Raw genomic sequence first — 23,822 nt, forward strand, 5'->3', positions numbered from 1 at the left:
CTGCGGTGCGGTGGGCTGGGCGCTAACTGACGCTAACTACCTAACCAAGGGGCCTAAACTATCCCTAAAACCTAACAGCCAATACTAGTGAAAAAAAAAAAGTGACAGTTTACACTGATCACTTTTTTTCCTTTCAATAGTGATTGACAGGGGCGATCAAAGGGGTGATCAAAGGGTTAATTGGGGTGCAGGGGGGTGATCTGGGGCTAAAGTGTGGTGTTGGTGCTACTCACTGTGAAGTCTGCTCCTCTGCTGGATCCAACCGACGAAAAGGACCAGCACAGGAGCAGACAAGCCATATAACAGATCATATTTACTAATATGATCTGTTATCTGGCTTCTGATTCGATTTTTTGAAAATCGCCAGCCTGCCAGCCAATGATCGTTGCTGGCAGGCTGGTGACTAAATACTTCTTTAACTTTTGCCGGCCCGCGATGCGCATGCGCGGGCCGGCAATGCACGAAATCTCGCGTCTCGCGAGAGGACGCACCGGCGCGTCCACCCAGAACAACAGGACCGCCGCAAAGACGCAATCCTGCGTACGGCGGTCCTGAGGTGGTTAACACTGACAAATGTAAGGTTATGCACATGGGAAGGAATAATGCAAGTCACCCGTACATACTAAATGATAAAACACTCGGTAACACTGACATGGAAAAGGATCTAGGAATTAGACTAAGCTGCAAAAACCAGTGTCAGGCAGCTTCTGCCAAGGCCAATAAGATAATGGGTTGCATCAGAAGGGGCATAGGTGCCCGTGATGAAAACATAGTCCTACCACTTTACAAATCGCTAGTCAGACCACACATGGAGTACTGTGTACAGTTCTGGGCTCCTGTAAACAAGGCAGACATAGCAGAGCTGGAGAGGGTCCAGAGGAGGGCAACTAAAGTAATAACTGGAATGGGGCAACTACAGTACCCTAAAAGATTATCAAAATTAGGGTTATTCACTTTAGAAAAAAGACGACTGAGGGGAGATCTAATTACTATATATAAATATATCAGGGGTTAGTACAGAGATCTCTCCCATCATCTATTTATCCCCAGGACTGTGACGAGGGGACATCCTCTGCGTCTGGAGGAAAGAAGGTTTGTACACAAACATAGAAAAGGATTCTTTACGGTAAGAGCAGTGAGACTATGGAACTCTCTGCCTGAGGAGGTGGTGATGGTGAGTACAATAAAGGAATTCAAGAGGGGCCTGGATGTGTTTCTGGAGCGTAATAATATTACAGGCTATAGCTACTAGAGATGGGTCGTTGATCCAGGGAGTTATTCTGATTGCCTGATTGGAGTCGGGAAGGAATTTTTTATTCCCCTAAAGTGGCGAAAATTGGCTTCTACCTAACAGTTTTTTTTTTTTGCCTTCCTCTGGATCAACTTGCAGGATGACAGGCCGAACTCGATGGACAAATGTCTGTTTTCGGCCTTATGTTATGTACTATGTTTAGGTGTTCCACAAGAATTAAAGGAAAATGGAGATGAAATTTCTAAATTTCACTTTTTTGGCAGATTTTCCATTTTAATCCATTTTATTCCTTAACACATCGGTGGTTAACAACCAAACAAAACTTTATATTTATTGTTAGTGATGGACGAAAATCGGCCGGGACGATTCGCAAACGCGATGAAATGTTCGCGAACCGCAAGTTCGCTGCGGGCCCCATTCACTTTAATGGCAGGCGAACCTGAAAAACCTTCAGGTCATATTTACAGCCACCAAATACTTACTAGAAGTGCACAAATAGTCCCACAACATGGACAGTGACATACCAGAGGGGGATCAATGACAAAAATTCCCACAAAAAAATATGTATTTTAATCAGGGGCCATTTTTATGCGTCTTAATGGGAAATTCTCAAAAATGTGCCCTGCTGGAACCTAGGAAAATTTTTATTTTAGGCCACGGGACTACGGGTCCTAAAAATTAGGCATTCACCTGACATAAAAGAAATTGTGATTATGTGGCTCGAGGTACATTATGTAGTCAATGGATAAAAATTTTACTGCAGGCCAGTGGAGTACAGGCCCCAAACATTAGGCATTTACAGTACAGAAAAGAACAAGTGATTTTGTGGCTGGAGGTACATTAGGCGGTCACCGTATGACAATTTTACTGTTGGCCAGTTAGATTACAGGCCCCAAAAATTATGCATTCACCGTACAGAAAAGATCAAGTGATTATGTGGCTGGAGGTATAGTAGACGGTCATTGGATATCAATTTTACTGCAGGCCAGTGGAGTACAGGCCCCAAACATTAGGCATTCACCGGACAGAAAAGGCCTTTTATGCCGCTGTATTTACATAAGACAGGGGTCATTCTTGTGGCGGATGTGTGTGGGCTGGCATGAGGAAATTCAATTAAACGTGGTCGTCACAGTTGTTGAATTCCTCCGAGATCCATGCCATCTAATGTATTGCTATATTGTAGCAAAATTATTTATGAAGTGGAATGAAAAAACAAACATTACAATTACCATGAGGTTATATTTTTATACATACAAACTGAATAGAATGGCGTGGTATTAAACAAGCAGGAAGTGCTCAAACCCACATGCAGTCGTGCATATACACTCACCTAAAGAATTATTAGGAACACCATACTAATACGGTGTTGGACCCCCTTTTGCCTTCAGAACTGCCTTAATTCTACGTGGCATTGATTCAACAAGGTGCTGATAGCATTCTTTAGAAATGTTGGCCCATATTGATAGGATAGCATCTTGCGGTTGATGGAGATTTGAGGGATGCACATCAAGGGCACGAAGCTCCCGTTCCACCACATCCCAAAGATGCTCTATTGGGTTGAGATCTGGTGACTGTGGGGGCCATTTTAGTACAGTGAACTCAATGTCATGTTCGAGAAACCAATTTGAAATGATTCGAGCTTTGTGACATGGTGCACTATCCTGCTGGAAGTAACCATCAGAGGATGGGTACATGGTGGTCATGAAGGGATGGACATGGTCAGAAACAATGTTCAGGTAGGCATTTAATCGATGCCCAATTGGAACTAAGGAGCCTAAAGTGTGCCCAGAAAACATCCCCCACACCATTACACCACAGTGGTAACAAGGCATGATGGATACATGTTCTCATTCTGTTTACGCCAAATTCGGACTCTACCATTTGAATGTCTCAACAGAAATCGAGACTCATCAGACCAGGCAACATTTTTCCAGTCTTCAACAGTCCAATTTTGGTGAGCTCGTGCAAATTGTAGCCTCTTTTTCCTATTTGTAGTGGAGATGAGAGGTACCCGGTGGGGTCTTCTGCTGTTGTAGCCCATCCGCCTCAAGGTTGTGCGTGTTGTGGCTTCACAAATGCTTTGCTGCATACCTCGGTTGTAACGAGTGGTTATTTCAGTCAACGTTGCTCTTCTATCAGCTTGAATCAGTCGGCCCATTCTCCTCTGACCTCTAGCATCCACAAGGCATGTTCGCCCACAGGACTGCCGCATACTGGATGTTTTTTCCTTTTCACACCATTCTTTGTAAACCCTAGAAATGGTTGTGCGTGAAAATCCCGGTAACTGAGCAGATTGTGAAATACTCAGACCGGCCCGTCTGGCACCAACAACCATGCCACGCTCAAAATTGCTTAAATCACCTTTCTTTCCCATTTTGACATTCAGTTTGGAGTTCAGGAGATTGTCTTGACCAGGACCACCCCCCTAAATGCATTGAAGCAACTGCCATGTGATTGGTTGACTAGATAATTGCATTAATGAGAAATAGAACAGGTGTTCCTAATAATTCTTTAGGTGAGTGTATATAGGGGAGCAAATCCTGCACTTGTGGCCCGTTGCTAATGACGATCCACAGCAAAAATGCATACAGTGGAGGATGCCCGCAGCGAACCACAAGTACCACAATAGACATCCTACACAAGATAGCAATTATGTGGATGTGATAATCAATAAAGCAATATAACAAAATAATAACAAAGACAGGTGCACTCTGCGGTCTTACTAAACCCTCAAACTGATTTTAAAATTGAGAGATTAGCCAACATGTCCTACGGTGTAGGACATGTCTGAGCCCAAGCACCGCGCCAAGGTTTCTCAAGTAGCTCGGGGACCTAACACTCTCCTACCTGAGCGGTATGGGCAATACCAGGAGCCAGTGGGCAAATTACAGGAGCATCAGGCCGACTCACAAACAACTCACCAGTTACCTGTCACGGCTGAGGATGGGGGAAACCCTCAGCCGTGCGATGTCTCTCTGAAGCATAGATGTTAGGCCAGGACAGGAATCAGGGAGCAGGTCACCGCCTATCACATCCCTAATTCTGACCCTGTCTCCTAGCCGTATGAGCCGAACCCGATGGTGGGAGGGCTCATACACTGGAACCTGTAATTCCTACTAGCCCTCAGGGTGGCCCTGGACTAGGAGCAGGGTAAGACGACCTGTTCCTCCTAGACACGGAGCAACAGGAGTCTCACTGGCCAAGCTATAAGGGAGAAGGGAAACATATACAGCATATGAAGTACCCCTCAGACTTCTGAATCAGAAGCTATATAGGCCCGAGTAGCCACACCCACACAGACACACCCAGTGCTCACATACTAGGAAGGGATTTAACCCTTCTCACACCAGGGAAGGGAAGACAGCCACTTAAAGGGGACATGCACACATAAGTAAAGCTCGTGCACAAATGACACACAAAGTGCATGCATAAACACACACACACCTAACCAGGTGTAACCGCATGCACTTGACAGCAAGCTGCCTAGCAACAGCTCAGGCTGCTATACTGCCAAGTACAATCAGAAGAACATGTTGCCAACGGCAACCACAAGTGAGGCAACAAACAAGCGGCCCTCACCTGTGGTTGAAACAACCAAACGAGACCGCAGGCAACAGCATGCGGTTAAGGAGTCATGACCATGACCATGGTCGTGACATTACCTCCAGCATGTAACCATGCTAACAATGGGAGGAGTGCTAACACCAGAGTGCAAAAAAAGGAAAGGATCTATAAAATCTCCCAAAACAAGAATGAACCTGGATCACATCGCTGCTTTGATCTAATAACGGCTTCTCAGCGCCATAATAAGTATACAGGCCCCTATGTTGTTCTTGGATATTACACTGATTTATAATGCTGTGTGTCTGTGCATGACCTTACTGATACAGGATCATACTGACAGTGTTATTCCACTACCATTCTGTAGCAGTAAGGTCATACAGAGTCACAGAGCATTATAAATCAGTGTAATGCTGTGGGCTCCGAGGATAACGCTCACACATGGAGCTTGATTCCCGCCAATGGACTCGCTCGTCTGACACAGGCCTTAGACAGATGAGAAAAGGGGTGTTCTTAATTTAAAAAAATATAGGCTTAGTGTCGCTGACACAATTACCTCACGGATTCACTATTGTATTTCTGTGTCACTGGTGCACTACAGGAGGAGGATTGCACCGACCAGAAATGCCTACAGGTCACTCACAGAGGATGGCGGCACACCACGTGATCCAGCATTTATGTATGCAGGGTCACATGGTGCGCCGGCCAATCACAGCCGTGCTAATACTAGGCATGACTATGATCGCTTCTAAGTGCCCACAGCTTAAACGCTTGTTGATTGGCTGCTCTCCTTTCAACAAGCTTTATTTAAACTCCGAACACCAAAGATAGGTCATCAATATGAGTGGTGGAGTCCAACTAAAGAGGCCGTGGGGCTACAGTGACCTTACCAAGAACACCACATACACATCACACAGAGAGCTCTGCTACATACACGTCACACAGAGACAGCTCCGCTACATACACATCACACAGAGACAGCTCCGCTACATACACATCACACAGAGACAGCTCTGCTACATACACATCATTCAGAGACAGCTCTGCTACATACACGTCACACAGAGACAGCTCCGCTACATACACGTCACACAGAGACAGCTCCGCTACATACACATCACACAGAGACAGCTCTGCTACATACACATCACACAGAGACAGCTCCGCTACATACACATCACACAGAGACAGCTCCGCTACATACACATCACACAGAGACAGCTCTGCTACATACACATCATTCAGAGACAGCTCTGCTACATACACGTCACACAGAGACAGCTCCGCTACATACACATCACACAGAGACAGCTCCGCTACATACACATCACACAGAGACAGCTCCGCTACATACACATCACACAGAGACAGCTCCGCTACATACACATCACACAGAGACAGCTCTGCTACATACACATCACACAGAGACAGCTCCGCTACATACACATCACACAGAGACAGCTCCGCTACATACACATCACACAGAGACAGCTCCGCTACATACACATCACACAGAGACAGCTCCGCTACATACACATCACACAGAGACAGCACTGCTACATACACATCACACAGAGACAGCTCCGCTACATACACATCACACAGAGACAGCTCTGCTACATACACATCACACAGAGACAGCTCTGCTACATACACATCACACAGAGACAGCACTGCTACATACACATCACACAGAGACAGCTCTGCTACATACACATCACACAGAGACAGCACTGCTACATACACATCACACAGAGACAGCTCCGCTACATACACATCACACAGAGACAGCTCCGCTACATACACATCACACAGAGACAGCTCCGCTACATACACATCACACAGAGACAGCTCTGCTACATACACATCACACAGAGACAGCTCTGCTACATACACATCACACAGAGACAGCTCCGCTACATACACGTCACACAGAGACAGCTCCACTACATACACGTCACACAGAGACAGCTCTGCTACATACACATCACACAGAGACAGCTCCGCTACATACACATCACACAGAGACAGCTCCACTACATACACATCACACAGAGACAGCACTGCTACATACACGTCACACAGAGACAGCTCCGCTACATACACATCACAGAGACAGCTCTGCTACATACACTATAACTACACATTGAGGATATAAGCCTATCATGGCAGAGCTTGGTCATGTGACCCCCGACTCCGCCCGTACATGGTCACATGACCATGACATCATGAAAGGTCCTTTACCTCCTCCAGCTGCACAGCCTGGAGCCTGACTCCTCCCACACATGGTCACATGGTCATGACATCATGAAAGGTCCTTTAGCCCACTAGTCTCCCCCATCCATGTAGTGTCCAGCGGTGCAGATGGAGGTATGTGTACAGTCACCGCCATTGTCTGTCAGGATTACTGGGGCAGGTAATCAGTCAGTGAGGACAGAATCCGCCTTCTCAGGACTGGAGGAAGTTTGTCCTGGACGGTGACCCGTAGTTTCCAGCTACAGAGGTGGGTCTTTCCTGAACTCCCTGAGCAGAAGTTGGGGTTAACCCTTTTAGGATCAAACCAATTGGGACGGTTTCTTTTCTTCCCCTCCTAACATAAGCAGTAATGGGGTCATTTATCAAACCGGTGTAAAGTAGAACTGACTTAGTTGCCCATAGCAACCAATCAGATTCCACCTTTCATTTTTTACAGCTCCTTTGGAAAATGATGGAATCTGACTGGTTGCTATGGGCAACTAAGCCAGTTCTACTTTACACTAGTTTAATAAATCTCCCCCAAAGTCTTTTACTTTTTGGTTGCCGTACAGGTTTTTGGGGGGATAGGTTGTATTATTATTAATTTTTTTTTAATGATGCCATTTAACCCCTTAGGGACCGGGCTCATTTTCACCTTATTGACCAGGCCATTTTTTGCAAATCTGACCAGTGTCGCTTTATGTGGTGATAACTTTAAAACGCTTTGACTTATCCAGGCCGTTCTGAGATTGTTTTTTCGTCACATATTGTACTTCATGACACTGGTAAAATGGAGTCAAAAAAATTCATTTTTATTTCTAAAAAAATACCAAATTTACAATAAATTTGAGGAAATTAGCAAATTTTCAAGTTTCAATTTCTCTACTTCTATAATACATAGTGATACCTACAAGAATAGTTATTACTTTGCATTCCATATATGTCTACTTCATGTTTGGATCATTTTGGGAATTATATTATATTTTTTGGGGACGTTACAAGGCTTAGAAGTTTAGAAGCAAATCTTGAATTTTTCAAAAACCCATTTTTGAGGCTTACATAATAGAAACCACCCAAAAATGACGCCATTTTAGAAACTACACCCCTCAAGGTATTCAAAACTGATTTTACAAACTTTGTTAACCCTTTAGGTGTTCCACAAGAATTAATGGAAAATAGAGATAAAATTTCACTTTTTTGGCAGATTTTCCATTTTAATAATTTTTTTCCAGTTACAAAGCAAGGGTTAAAAGCCAAACAAACTCAATATTTATGGCCCTGATTCTGTAGTTTACAGAAACACTCCATATGTGGTCGTAAACCGCTGTACGGGCACACAGCAGGGCGCAGAAGGAAAGGAACGCCATATGGTTTTTGGAAGGCAGATTTTGCAGGACTGTTTTTTTGACACCATGTCCCATTTGAAGCCCCCCTGATGCATTCCTAGAGTATAAACTGTGACCCCATTTCAGAAACTACGGGATAGGGTGGCAGTTTTGTTGGTACTAGTTTAGGGTACATATGATTTTTGGTTGCTCTATATTACACTTTTTGTGTGGCAAGATAACAAGAAATAGCTGTTTTGGCACCGTTTTAAATTTTTCCTATTTACAACATTAATCTGACAGGTTAGATCATGTGATATTTTTATAGAGCAGGTTGTCACAGACGCGACAATACCAAATATGACTTTTTTTGGTTGTTTGTTTCAGTTTTACATAACAAAGCATTTTTTTTTTAAATGATTCTTTAGTGTCTCCACATTCTGAAAGCCATATTTTATTTATTTTTTAGGCGACTGTCTTGTGTAAAGGCTAATTTTTTTTCGGGATGATTTGCACTATTTTGGGTTGTGTATGACTTTTAATGGCTTTTTTTACACAGTTTTTATTTTTATCTTTTTACGGTATTCACCTGAGGGGTTAGGTCATGTGATATTTTTATAGAGCAGGTTATTACGGACGTGGCGATACCTAATATGTATGCTTTTTTTTTTGTATGTAACTTTTACACAATGATTTCTTTTTTTAAACAAAAAAAGAATCAGGTTTTAGTGTTTCAATAGTCTGAGAGCCATAGTTTTTTCAGTTTTTGGGCGATTATCTTGGGTAGGGTATGATTCTTGCGGGATGAGATGACTGTTTGATTGGCGCTATTTTGGGGTGTGTATGACTTTTTGATCGCTTGCTGTTACACTTTTTGGCTTTTTTTACACTTTTTTTTTTACGGTGTTCACCTGAGGGGTTATGTCATGTGAGATTTTTATAGAGCATGTTATTACGGACACGGCGATACCTAATATGTACACTTTTTTTAGTTTACTAATATGTTTGAGGCCTAGTTCACACGTCCGTGTTTGGTCAGTGATTTCCATCAGTGATTGTGAGCCAAAAAACAGGATTGGAGCCTCCACAGAGATAAGGTGTAATGGAAATATCTGCACCTGCTCTGTGTTTTTGACCTGCACCTGGTTTTGGCTCACAATCGCCGATGGAAGTCACTGATCAAATCACTGAAGTGTGAACTAGGCCTTAGTGTCTCCATATTCTGAGCCATAGTTTTTTTTTATTGTTTGGGCGATTGTCTTAGGTAGGGGCTCATTTTTTGCGGGATGAGGTGACGGTTAGATTGGTACTATATTGATGGGCGTACGCCTTTTTGATCGCTTGCTGTTGTACTTTTAGTGATGTAAGGTGACAAAAAAATGGTTTATTTAGCAGTTTCTATTTTTTACGGTGTTCATCTGAGGGGTTAGGTCATGTGATATGTTTATAGAGCCGGTCGATACGGATGCGGCGATACCTAATATGTCTACTTTTTTCTTTTTTTTTCCCCAAATATTTTTTTTTGGGGGGAAATGAATATATATTTTTTTAAACTTTCGTTTTTTAAACTTTTTCCCCCCACTTTATTCTTTGTCCCACTTTGCGACTTCAACTTTTGGGGGTCTAATCCCCTTTACAATGCAGTCCAATACTTCTGTATTGAAATGCATTGGCTGTATGAGTAATACTGTGTGTATTACTCATCCAGCCCTCTGGATCTCACAGGCTCGTCACCAGAAGGCAGCTCTGATGCCTAAGGAAGGCATCGCGCTGCCTTCCATGCCATCGGGTCCCCCTTATAGCCGCACGGGGACCCGATGGCACTGCTGACTGCCTGCCGCAACTCCCGTAAAGGCCGCAAACCGCAGGTCTGAATTGACCTGCGGTTTGCGGTGATCGCCGACACGGGGGGGTCACGGGACCCCCCCGCGCATTGTCCCAGGGTGCCTGCTCAATGATTTGAGCAGGCACCTTGTTCCGATCACCACCCGCTGCGCGGCGGTGATCGGAAATGTACAGGTACTATTTTAATAGTTACTGGGTAAGATAAGGTCTATAGTAGAGATGAGCGAATCAATTAGAAACTGATCTGATTCTTTATGAAGTTCATAAAAATTTCTATGCCAAACAAATCCAAAGTTCTGGCAATTAATTTCACATGAATTGTGCGATAACGTGCGATGCTAGAGAGGCTTGTCCCCGTCGCCGCCTGCCATTGGCTGCCCCTCCCAACACTGGATGTTTTCATCCGCGCATGGGGAGAAGCAACTACGGCCATGCAGGGACCAGAAGCGATGCAGGTACTGGCAAGGTCAGTATTTTGTGTGTGAGGGGCCCGGGCATATGGGGGGGCATTTCAGGAATCGGATAACCCCTTTAACTATTAATGCACTTTATTGTGTCACGATACCATGCATATTACTGAACATATGCTGCAATAATTACAGTAACAGGGCATTTTTATTTTACGCATTTTAAATTATCAATACCAGTGTGCAGTGTGTTTGTAGAAGGGGAGAAATTTTGTTTATAACTTTAAAGTATATAAAAAACACTTGCAATTTTGCTAGTACTGTTTAATGATCTGTGTATCAAACCCAGGACTTTTTTTTTGAAGGCCTCATAATAAAATGTGTGGTAAACATAAGAGTGCAAAATGCCTCCCAGAATTAGCATGTGGGTAGTAGTGTAAGCAGCAGTAGCAGCACCACAGTTCTCCCTCGCTGCCGATAAGTTCCACATTATTATTGAGGACAACAAGGTAGCCATGGTGACGGAGGTAGGGGCAGTGGTTGTGACAGTGGCACTCAGACCAAATACAGAGAAATTGGGAGGAGGGTCAATGATCTGAGGATGACGTATTAGGCTCCATTCCGAAGTCCGTAAAGTGTTTTGCGGATCCGAATAACACGGACAGTGGCAATGTGCGTTCCGCATTTTGTGGACCGCACATTGCCGACACTTAGAATATGCCTATTCTTGTCCGCAATTGCGTTCTATTTTTTTCGGGAACGGAATTGCGGACCCGGAAGTGCCCCATAGAAATGAATGGGTCGCAATTCCGTTCGGCAAAATGCGGAATGAAATTGTGGACGTGTAAATGGACCCTTACAGTCTGATAAAAGTGGTGGAGACAGGACTTTGATGATAATTGTGTGTTGTACAGGAACTAGGAGCTGGATCGGGATGATCAAGAGGAGACATCAGATGAGGAGGTTGGTGGCTGTAGCAGCAATAAAGAGCAGAGGCAACGGAAGCCCAAACCTCCAAGAGGAGTGACGGGGGCAGATCTCCTGGTCAGCTCAGGACCTGGTGATACTTCTGATCTGTGAGCAAAGGCACAAGACGTGTCAGGCTTATGCCAAGCTCGGCTGCTTCTAGATCTGTGCAAGTATCTCCTGTAATGCAAGTTTATCTCCATCAGGCCAGCACAAAAAAACACAGATCTGCAGGATTAACCCCTTCCTGACCAGCGCTGTAATAATACCGCGCTGCGGGAAGTGACATCCTAACCAGCGGCGTAGTACTATGGCGCGCTGATCGGGTGGGTGTAGGAGCTGCGCCCGCCCTATCAGCTACAGGGGACCGGCTGTTCCCATTAGCCGGACCCCTGCTGTATGCGCCGGCGCATTAACCCTCACTATGCCGCTGTCAGCGCTGACCGCGGCATGTGCGGGCTGTGTGGAGGGAGGGAACGAGCTACCTCCCCTTCCCCATAGGGTCCCCACGCTGCTATGACAGGGACCCGATGGCAGGAAAGGCTTCCACAGGCATCGGGGCTGCCTTCCATGTAAGGCCTCTTTCACACTACCGTATGGCTATTTCAGTGTTTTGCGGTCCGTTTTTCACAGATCCGTTGTTCCGTTTTTTTTTTTCCGTTGTGTTTCCGTTTCCGTTCTGTTTTTCTGTTCCGTTTTTCCGTATGGCACATACAGTATACAGTAATTACATAGAAAAAATTGGGCTGGGCATAACATTTTCAATAGATGGTTGCCCAAAAACGGAACGGATACGGAAGACATACGGATGCATTTCACTATGTGTTCCGTTTTTTTTGCAGACCCATTGACTTGAATGGAGCCACGGAACGTGATTTGCGGGCAATAATAGGACATGTTCTATCTTTCAACGGAAAGGGAAAACGGAAATATGGAAACTGAATGTATACGGAGTACATTCCGTTTTTTTTGCGGAATCATTGAAATGAATGGTTCCGTATACGTAACGCAAAAAACGGCCCACAAAACGGAAAAACAAAACTGTAGTGTGAAAGAGGCCTAAGCCTGTGAGATCCAGCCTCCTGTATCTCACAGGCAGGAAGGCTGTAAATGTATTACAGTGAGTAATTAACTCTTAGGCCTCTTTCACACGGGCGTTGCGGAAAAATGTGCGGGTGCGTTCCGGGAACACCCGCAATTTTTCTGCGCGAGTGCAAAACATTGTAATGCGTTTTGCACTGGCGTGAGAAAAATCACGCATGTTTGGTACCCAAACTTGAACTTCTTCACAGAAGTTCGGGCTTGGGATAGGTGTTGTGTAGATGTAATTATTTTCCCTTATAACATGGTTATAAGGGAAAATAATAGCATTCTGAATACAGAATGCTTAGTAGGTGATAAATTGAGGGTTAAAAAAAAATAAAAAAATTAACTCCCCTTCTCCTCTTATTCGCGTAGTTCCCGGTCTCTTCTTTACTTTTTAATGATGAGCTGTGGGCTAAAGGACCTTTGGTGACGTCAGATCACATGTTCCAATCACATGGTACATCACCGTGGTGATGGACCATGTGATTGGAGCATGTGATCTGACGTCACCAAAGGTCCTAGCCGATAGTTCATCTTTTAAGAAGTAAAGAAGAGACCGGGAACTACGCGAACAAGAGGAGAAGGTGAGTTAATTTTTTTAATTTTTTTTTTAACCCTCAATTGATCACCTACTAAGCATTCTGTATTCAGAATGCTATTATTTTCCCTTATAACCATGTTATAAGGGAAAATAATTACATCTACACAACACCTATCCCAAGCCCGAACTTCTGTGAAGAAGTTCAAGTTTGGGTACCAAACATGCGTGATTTTTCTCACGCCAGTGCAAAACGCATTACAATGTTTTGCACTCGCGCGGAAAAATTGCGGGTGTTCCCGGAACGCACCCGCACATTTTTCCGCAACGCCCGTGTGAAAGAGGCCTAAGAGTTAATTACTCACTGTAATACATTTACAGCCTTCCTGCCTGTGAGATACAGGAGGCTGGATCTCACAGGCTTAGGCCTCTTTCACACTACAGTTTTGTTTTTCCGTTTTGTGGGCCGTTTTTTGCGTTACGTATACGGAACCATTCATTTCAATGATTCCGCAAAAAAAACGGAATGTACTCCGTATACATTCAGTTTCCATATTTCCGTTTTCCCTTTCCGTTGAAAGATAGAACATGTCCTATTATTGCCCGCAAATCACGTTCCGTGGCTCCATTCAAGTCAATGGGTCTGCAAAAAAAACGGAACACATAGTGAAATGCATCCGTATGTCTTCCGTATCCGTTCCGTTTTTGGGCAACCATCTATTGAAAATGTTATGCCCAGCCCAATTTTTTCTATGTAATTACTGTATACTGTATGTGCCATACGGAAAAACGGAACAGAAAAACAGAACGGAAACGGAAACACAACGGAAAAAAAAAACCGGAACAACGGATCTGTGAAAAACGGACCGCAAAACACTGAAATAGCCATACGGTAGTGTGAAAGAGGCCTTACATGGAAGGCAGCCCCGATGCCTGTGGAAGCCTTTCCTGCCATCGGGTCCCTGTCATAGCAGCGTGAGGACGCTATGGGGAAGGGGAGGTAGCTCGCTCCCTCCCTCCACACAGCCCGCACATGCCGCGGTCAGCGCTGACAGCGGCATAGTGAGGGTTAATGCGCCGGCGCATACAGCAGGGGTCCGGCTAATGGGAACAGCCGGTCCCCTGTAGCTGATAGGGCGGGCGCAGCTCCTACACCCACCCGATCAGCGCGCCATAGTACTACGCCGCTGGTTAGGATGTCACTTCCCGCAGCGCGGTATTATTACAGCGCTGGTCAGGAAATACAGTGACTAGACTGTGTCACCTAGCAACCATGCGTAAAAAATCGCACCGCATCCACACTTGCTTGCGGATGCTTGCGATTTTCACGCAACCCCATTCACTTCTATGGGGCTTGCGTTGCGTGAAAAACGCAGAATATAGAGCATGCTGCGATTTTCACGCAATGCACAAGTGATGCGTGAAAATCACCGCTCATGTGAACAGCCCCATAGAAATGAATGGGTCGGTATTCAGTGCGGGTGCAATGCATTCAACTCACGCATCGCATCCGCGCGGAATACTCGCCCGTGTGAAAGGGGCCTTATACACTGCATTACAAGTAATACACTGCATTACAAGTAATACAAGTATTGTAATGCATTGTACAGGGGATCAGACCCCCAAAAGTTGTGGGGAAAACAAGAAATAAAAAATAATTAAAAATAAAGTTTTGTATAATAAAAAAATATAAAAGTTTCAATTTTAAAAAAAGTGTTCTTTTCCCATAATTAAGTACAAAAAAAAAATAGGAAAAAAAGAAAAGTATACATATAAGCTATTGCTGCATCCGTATCGACCGCCTCTATAAAAATATCACATGATCCACCCTGTCACTAAAAGAAAAAAGAAAAACAAACCAGTGCCAAAACAGCCATTTTTGATAATCTTCTCTCACAAAAAGTGTATTACCAAGCGATCAAAAAGATGTATTTAGCCCAAAATGGTACCAATCAAACCGTCATCTCGTCCCGCAAAAAATATGACCCTACCTAAGACAATGGCCCAAAAAAGAAAAAAATATAGGCTCTCAGAAAATGGCAACACAAAAACAAGATTTACTTCTGTTCAAAAATGCATTTACTGTTTAAAACTTAACAAAAATAAAAAGGATAGACACATTAGGTATCGTCATGTCCGTAACAACCTGCTATATAAAAATATAACATGAGATGCCCCCTCAGGTGAATGCTGTAAAAAATAGAGCCATTTTTTGTCACCTTGCCTCACAAAAAGTGTAATACCAAGCGATCAAAAAATCTTATGTACCGCAAAATGATACCAATCAAACCTCCATCTCTTCCCACAAAAAATGAGACCCTACCTAAGACAATCGCCAGAAAAATAAAAAAAATAGGGCAGTCAGAAAATGGTTTTTGAGATTTCTGAGTTGTGTTATCTAATCTGAGCAAACACCTTCAATTGCTTTTCAATGGCTTTTGTCTCAAGATAATGCGTTAAGAAATTTGAGTTAAGAGCTGGAGTGCTAACTCTGCTCCATCTGTAATTGACATATTGAGTATCGTGCATCCGTAACAATATGCTCTATAAAAATATAACATTATATGCCCCCTCAGGTGAATACTGTAAAAAATATTTTTTAAAATTTTGCTAAAACAGCCACAAAAAAGTGTAATACCAAGCAATCAAAAAGTCTTTTGTACCCTAAAATGGTGCCAACGAAAATGTCACCTCATCCCACAAAAAATGATCCCCCACATAAGACAATCACTCAAAAAATAAAAACCAATGACGCCCATAAACCAATCCATCAAAATCTGCACTGCGAAAGCCATATGGCGCTCCTTCCGTTCTGAGTCCTGCCATGTGCCCCCACAGCAGTTTACCACCACATATGGGGTGATTTCGTATTCAGGAGAAAATAGGCAACAAATTTTGGGTCAAATTTTGGGTACATCAGGGTCTCTTCAAATACAAAATGGTGCCCAAAAACCATTCTAGCAAAATCTGCCTCCAAAATCCATATGGCGCTCCTTTCCTTCTGACCACTGCCACGTGCCCATAGAGCAGTTTACCACCACATATGGGGTATTTCTGTAAACTACAGAATCAGAGTAATGCATATTGAGGTTTAGTTTGCTGTTGACCCTTGCTGTGTTGCAAGAAAAAATTGATTAACATGAAAAATCTGCATAAAAAAATGAAATGTTGAAATTTCGCCTCCATTTTCCTTTAATTCTCGTGGAACACCTAAAAGGTTAAAAAAGTTTATAACATTAATTTTGAATAATTTAAGGGGTGTAATTTCTAAAATGGGGTCATTTATGGGTGGTTTCTGCAATGTGCCGTTTCGGAGCCAGGGGTCTCTTCTACAGGTGTTATGTGAGTTTTTAGAGTTTTTGTCGTGACGCCAGTTGCATTTCAGCAACGAGGGATTAGATCCCCCTATGTAGAAGGTGATTGTGGGACCCAGGTGTAGGATTGCCAGAGTGGTGTAAGAGTTGCCTATAGTGTCCCTTTAGGTGCGGCTTTTGCACTTGTCACAGTGCTCCTACCTGGATTTCCGGAACCCCAGGCGTCGCCCGAAGCAGCGATAAAAGGGTCAACAGTTGAGGAATTTGGTAGAAGAAATGGAGTCCAGACTTGTATTAAAGTAGTTAACAGCTTTACATGGCAAACTTTCATCAGGAAACAATCTTCCAACTTTCTCTTGGTTATCAGCAGACTTGGGCTTAAAGGGCTTCTGTCAGCCCACTAAACCGTTTTTTTTTTTTTGTTTAATAATAATCCCTACACTGCGATCTCTGCATACATAAGTAAAATAATAATTTTCGTTCAGCAGAATTTGATAAAACGCTATTTTTATAATATGTAAATTACCTTGCTACCAGCAAGTAGGGCGGCTACTTGCTGGTAGCAGCCACATCCTCCGATCGTAATGACGCCCCCTCCGCATTGTGATTGACAGGGCCAGGGAACGGAAGGTAATTTACATATTATAAAAATAGCGTTTTATCAAATTCTACTGAACGAAAATTATTATTTTACTTATGTATGCAAAGATCGCAGTGTAGGGATTATTATTAAACAAAAAAAAAAAAATGTTTAGTGGGCTGACAGAAGTCCTTTAACGTCTGGCAGGCAAACACAATCAGCTCTGCTACATCTGTACTCACTCAGCACTTCTATGTTGGCTGGATTAAATAGGAACCTTTCCTTTTGCTTTCTGCTGTATGCTGCAACTTCTTACTCTTTGTTGTAATCTGTCTTTATCTTGATCTGTCTCTTTCTGTTATCTTTGTCTTTAGCTCTTTCTCTCTTTATCTTTGTCCAGGAAATCTTTCTTCCTGGTTTAAAAGGCACTCGGCTTAGGCCTCTGGGCCCAACAGAGCAGACAGTGCTCTTCTGACCAACACACAGCCTTCCTCTTGCAGGGACTGCTCTAGACACAACCTCTCCCCTCTCAGGGAAACTAACTCTGCCAAGATTGCCGCCATCTGCTGGTAAACCAGGCACATTACACTTTAACATGATAAAGTAAGAAATACAAATACACATTATGCGGGACATGATACTAGATGTATAAAATGACACGGGATACACCATTGAAGATAGTGGGTGGGCCAGACAAAGGTGGTAATGCCACTCTGGGGTATCACATTTTCATTATGTAAGCCCCTCAAAATCACTTTATAACTGAATTGGTGCTTAAACAAATGTTTTTGGAAATTTTGTTGAAAATTTTAAAAATGACTTCTAAGCCAAACAAAATGACATTTACAAAATGATGCCAACATAAAGCAGGCATATTAGGAATGATGACTGATAACTAACTATTTTATGAGGCATTACTAGCTGTCTTAACAGTAGAGAAATTCAAATTTAGAAAATTTCGAATTTTTCAAAATTTTTGGTAAATTTGGGATTTTTTTATATACCGTATTTTTCGCCCTATAAGACGCACCGGCCTATAAGACGCACCTAGGTTTTTGAGGACGAAAATAAGAAAAAAAATATTTTTAACCAAAAGGTGTGCTTTTGGTGGGTTTTGAATTAATGGTGGTCTGTGCATGACACTATTATGGGGGATCTGTGGATGACGTACTGTCATGTGGGGGATCTGTGGATGGCACTGTTATGGGGATCTGTGGATGGCGCTGTTATGGGGGATCTGTGGATGGCATTGTTATGGGGTGGGGGGATCTGTGGATGGCATTGTTATGGGGTGGGGGGATCTGTGGATGGCATTGTTATGGGGTGGGGGGATCTGTGGATGGCATTGTTATGGGGTGGGGGGATCTGTGGATGGCATTGTTATGGGGTGGGGGGATCTGTGGATGGCATTGTTATGGGGTGGGGGGGTCTGTGGATGGCATTGTTATGGGGTGGGGGGATCTGTGGATGGCATTGTTATGGGGTGGGGGATCTGTGGATGGCATTGTTATGGAGTGGGGGATCTGTGGATGGAACTGTTATGGGGGGATCTGTGGATGACACTGCTATATGTCATCCACAGATCCCCCTCATAACAGTGTACCCCAAAATACACCGGCCCTCTGCTCACCGAATTATTTCTAAACATGAAGCCTCATCCTGTTATTAAGTTGAACTAACGCTGCGCTCTCCCATGTTCCCATGTCCCCTGTATGCCCACAGCACTTACGAACAAGCTCCCATAGCAGGCAGAGCGGACGGCACCAGTAATGTCACTCACTGACGTCGCGCGTCTGCTCCGCCTGCTTCATTCATAAAGTGGGAGGAGCAGGCGCTCAACGTCAGTGAGTGACGTTACTGCTGCCGTCCGCTCTGCCTGCTATGGGAGCTTGTTCGTAAGTGCTGTGGGGATACAGGGGACATGGGAACATGGCAGAGCACAGCGTTAGTTACAGGATGAGGATTCATGTTTATAAATACTGCGGTGAGCGGCGGGGCACGGTGTAAGAGTACAGTGACTGCACCGGGCGCCGCCCCTAGTTCCGGACTCCAGCCCCTCCGCTCTCCCGGCTCATACATCGCAGTCCGCGATGCTGCAGCGTCGCAGACTGCGATGTAAAATGGAAGCATTCGCCCCATAAGACGCAGGGGCATTTTCCCCCCACTTTTGGGGGGGGGGGGGGAAAGTGCGTCTTATGGGGCGAAAAATACGGTAAGTAAATTAAAAATATATTGACTCAAATTTAGCACTGTCGTTAAGTACAATGTGTCATGAGAAAACAGTCTCAGAATGGCTTGGATAAGAAAAAGTGTTCCAAAGTTATTACCACATAAAGTGACACGTTGGATTTGCAAAAAATTGTCTGTGCTGGAAGATGAAAACTGGCCTGGTGTAGAAAGGGTTAAAATAAGCCATGGGGTTAAAGACACAAACATAGGTACCAGGGCTCTATTGTTGCACATGAGGCGGCATCACGTGATCTTGTGGGAAAATATAACTGGACAGCATTCTGAATTGGAACAAGTGTGTCCTCTGTCTTCCTCCTCCTTGTGTCACGGCTGAGGGTGGGGAAACCCTCAGCCGTGCGGTATCAATAATAAAGGGTAGCTGCTGGGCCAGGACAGGAATCAGGGAGCAGGTCACCTCCTAACGCATTCCTTAAATCTGACCCTGACTCCTAGCTGTATGAGCCAACCCTGATGGTAGGAGGGCTCATACTCCGGAACCTAGGGTCCCTTCTAGCCCTCAGGATAGCCCTGGACTAGGAGCAGGGTAAGACGACCTGTTCCTCCTAGGCACGGACGAACAGGAGTCTCACTGGCCAAGCTGCAAGGAAGGGGAAACATATACAGCATATGGAAATGGCAGGTAGGGAAACTAGTACCACACCTACTTGCCACAGACACACAGACTGGAACCCGTGCACAAGTGCTAATGTCTACACCAAACACAAAAGGACACGCACACAAAGCACACAGGAACCCAGAAACCATAAGCTGCAACAAACCTAGAGACACCACTAGACATAGCATAACATAGGAAGATCAATGTCTAAACATTACTTATGACCACAAGGGTGGCCCTCACTGGGCAGATGGTATAGAGACCAGGAGGATGACTCCAGCAAACACCATGGCTGGAGTACCCCTCTTCTTCTGGCATCCAGCAGGAGCTAAATAGCCCAAGTAGCCACACCCATACACTCACTAGGAAGGGAATTAACCCTTCCAACACCAGGCAAGGGAAGAAAGCCACTTAAAGGGGAAGTGTACACACAAACATCACACTCTACCTGTTACCGCCGGCAACGGCATGAGAGGCAACCATGTCCTGGGAAACAGCAAGAAGGCCGAGACACTGCCACCACATGCACACAACACCACACGTTGCCACGGGCAACCGCAAGTGAAGGAAAGTGTCACAAAACACACCATGGGCCGTGACACCTGGTCTTTTTTGTGGAAGCCAGCCAGCATCCCGAAGCAGTATGGTGTCCTTGTTGTCATCATCATCAGTGTTCTCTTACTCGGACTCCTCCTCCTGCTCGTCCTTTAATCTGTCATGAGATATCCATAACGGAAGGTGTGGTCATGAGAAAACTTTTCTCAACCAGCAATTAGCTTGTCTACAAGCTGAACCACCATCTGGCCAAGTGCCTGGCAGTGCAGTTGCTGCCGTACCACTTAGTTGTGGTAAATGTGGTGTAGTTCCGTGCTTAGTAGTACTATTTCTGCCCAGCTGATTGGGAATAATTGTCTTTTTAAAATGCCATGTTGCTCTATGTACATGAGGCACATCACCAGATCAAGTGGGAAAATAGAACTGGCCAGCAACCTCAACAAGTCTGTCCTCATCTATAACAGTGTCCTAGTCATCGTCCTCATCAGATACTTCATCTGTCGCTCAGACTCCTCCTTCTACGCTCTTTCGTCAGTGATCGATAATAAAATGTGTGGCCAGAAAACAACTCTACATCCTCAGCAATCCAGTTGTGCGGAAGCTGAACTCTCACCTGGCCAAGTGGCTAACAGTGCAGTTGCTGCTGTACAATTTAGTTGTGGTAATTGTGGCGCAGTTCCGCACCAGTTTTGAACACTGACGATGTTTAAAAAAAAATTCTATAGGTTTTGTATATGGTTAATGTATTAAATAAAATGTACAACCGATAGAATAAAATGTGTAACAATGTAAGAATCTCATAATCATGTTAACCCCTTAGCGCAGAACGCCGTGCATGTACGGCGGGGAAAACTGTGCCAGAACGCCGTACATGCACGGCGTTCATTTAAATGCTCCCCTGCCGAGATCGCGCACCTGATGCGCATATTACCGTGCTGTATCGGGGACCAAACATCTCCCCCTTGACAGCCAGGGACCGATCAGCAGTGGTCCCGGCCGCAGATCACCGCCGCAGATCCCGTTAGTTCAAATGAGTGATTTCACGCGTGTGCGCATGCGCGCACACATCTCCTCCTATTCTGGCACCCGGCTGTCTCTGAAATGAGAGGATCGGAGATGAGAAATAGCTGTCTGAACATAATTCATTGTGATTGGTCCTGACTGTGGACCAATCACAATGAGTTATGTACAGGACGCTATCTCTCACCTTCGATCCTGTCATTTCAGTCAGAGAAGTTGGAGGCAGTGCAGTTAGACCTGTGATAAAACACACACACACCAAAAGTGCCCCTCATCTGTCCCCTGTGATCCTCATCACCCCTCATTTGTCTCCTGTGCCCTTCATCACCCCACTTATTAGTCCCCTGTGACCCTGTGCCTGTGTGCTGTCTGCCAATAGTGACAGTACATCAGCACCCCAGTCCCTGTCATCCATACCTGTTTTTGGCAAATAATTAGGGTTAGTTAGGGAGTTATTAGGGTTAGAGCTCTTGTTTTAGGGTAAGTTAGACGTTTATTGAAATAAAAAAAAAAGGGGTGTCGTTTCTTAGATGGGGTCACTTTTAGGGAGTTTCTACTCTAGGGGTGCATCAGGGGGGCTTCAAATGGGACATGGTGTCAAAAAACCAGTCCAGCAAAATCTGCCTTCCAAAAACCAAACGGCGCACCTTTCACTCTACGCCCCGCTGTGTGGCCGTACAGTAGTTTACGGCCACATATTGGGTGTTTCTGTAAACAGCACAGTCAGGGCAATAAAGATACAGTCTTGTTTGGCTGTTAACCCTTGCTTTGTTAGTGGAAAAAATGGGTTAAAATGGAAAATTAGGCAAAAAAATGAAATTCTCAAATTTCATCCCCATTTGCTAATAACTCTTGTGCAACACCTAAAGGGTTAACGAAGTTTGTAAAATCAGTTTTGAATACCTTGAGGGGTGTGGTTTCTTAGATGGGGTCATTTATGGGTGGTTTCTATTATGTAAGCCTCGCAAAGTGACTTCAGACCTGTAGTGGTCCCTAAAAATTGGGTTTTTGTAAATTTCTGTAAAATTTCAAGATTTGCTTCTAAGCCTTGTAACATCCCCAAAAAATAAAATATAATTTCCAAAATAATTCAAACATGAAGTAGACATATGGGGAATGTAAAGTCATCACAATTTTTGGGGGTATTACTATGTATTACAGAAGTAGAGAAACTGAAACTTTGAAATTTGCAAATTTTTCCCATTTTTTGGTAAAATAGGTATTTTTTTATGCAAAAATATTAACTTTTTTGACCCAATTTTAGCAGTGTCATGAAGAACAATATGTGACGAAAAAACTGTCTCAGAATGGCCTGGATAAGTCAAAGTGTTTTAAAGTTATCAGCACTTAAAGTGACACTGGTCAGATTTGCAAAAAATGGCCTGGTCCTTAAGGCGAAATAAGGCTGTGTCCTTAAGGGGTTAAGTAAAAGCAACACCAATAATCATTACAAATAAACCTGACTATATCATGAAACGGTTAATGTTTTCCCATTTTATCTCCAGTAACTGTATTTATATCGGATTTTGTAGGATTTTCCATTGTCTTATCTTCTTTCCATTCAAGTTCCTACAATATAGGATCCGCTCAGTGGAGATCTTCTATATGAGAGCCTTCTTCTGATTGACCCGTCAAGGATGAATAAGGACAGGGACAAGATGGCGGAGAGTATAATAAATCTCACCCTAGAGATCCTCTTCCGGCTTACTGGAGAGGTGAGAGATTCTGATGATGTCACATTACATCATCTTATCTATGTTAGATGGACATGACTGGAGAGGTGAGGGTCTCTGGAAATGTATGGAGTGATATTTATTAGTGATGAGCGTCAGGGGTCATATTCGAATTTGCGATATTTCGCGAATATTTTGTAGAATATTCGTCGAATATTTCCAAATTTAAATATTCGTTATATTCTATATTCTTTTATTTTACTCGAAAATCAGGTAATGATCGCGTAATATGCGAATATTACGCGATTAATACAGGCGTGGGTCAAAAACAAATATATAGTGATATATATATATATATATATATATATATATATATATATATATATATATATAATTATTATTATTTATTTATTTTTTTATTTATTTATATATTTTTTTGATAACAAAAAAAGTTTGAAAAAGTCAGCAAAAAACCCGGATGCCGTAGTCCCCCGGCCGGTGTCTCTATAACCCGCCAAAAAGTTGAAACACATGTCAAGTGTATGTATGGTATGCAATGGGGTGATTTACAGAGAAGTGGTATATGGTACTACTAACCACTAAAATAATTGTGATCATCA

At 43.7% G+C, this 23,822-nt stretch overlaps 1 protein-coding gene across 1 annotated transcript in view; it reads left to right on the forward strand.

The window, feature by feature from the left end:
• The first annotated feature begins 4,872 nt into the window (after positions 1–4,872).
• LOC121005768 (zinc finger protein 260-like) overlaps positions 4,873–23,822 on the forward strand; it is a 32,175-nt gene continuing 13,225 nt past the window's right edge. Inside the window, exons 1-3 of the mRNA XM_040438533.1 lie at positions 4,873–4,883; positions 14,279–14,283; positions 23,096–23,244. Coding sequence (XP_040294467.1) covers positions 23,167–23,244 — 78 coding nt within the window. The 5' untranslated portion in view covers positions 4,873–4,883; positions 14,279–14,283; positions 23,096–23,166. The remainder of the gene's footprint in view (positions 4,884–14,278; positions 14,284–23,095; positions 23,245–23,822) is intronic.

Source organism: Bufo bufo, chromosome 6 (assembly GCF_905171765.1).
Source record: "Bufo bufo chromosome 6, aBufBuf1.1, whole genome shotgun sequence".
Taxonomy (NCBI): domain Eukaryota; kingdom Metazoa; phylum Chordata; class Amphibia; order Anura; family Bufonidae; genus Bufo; species Bufo bufo.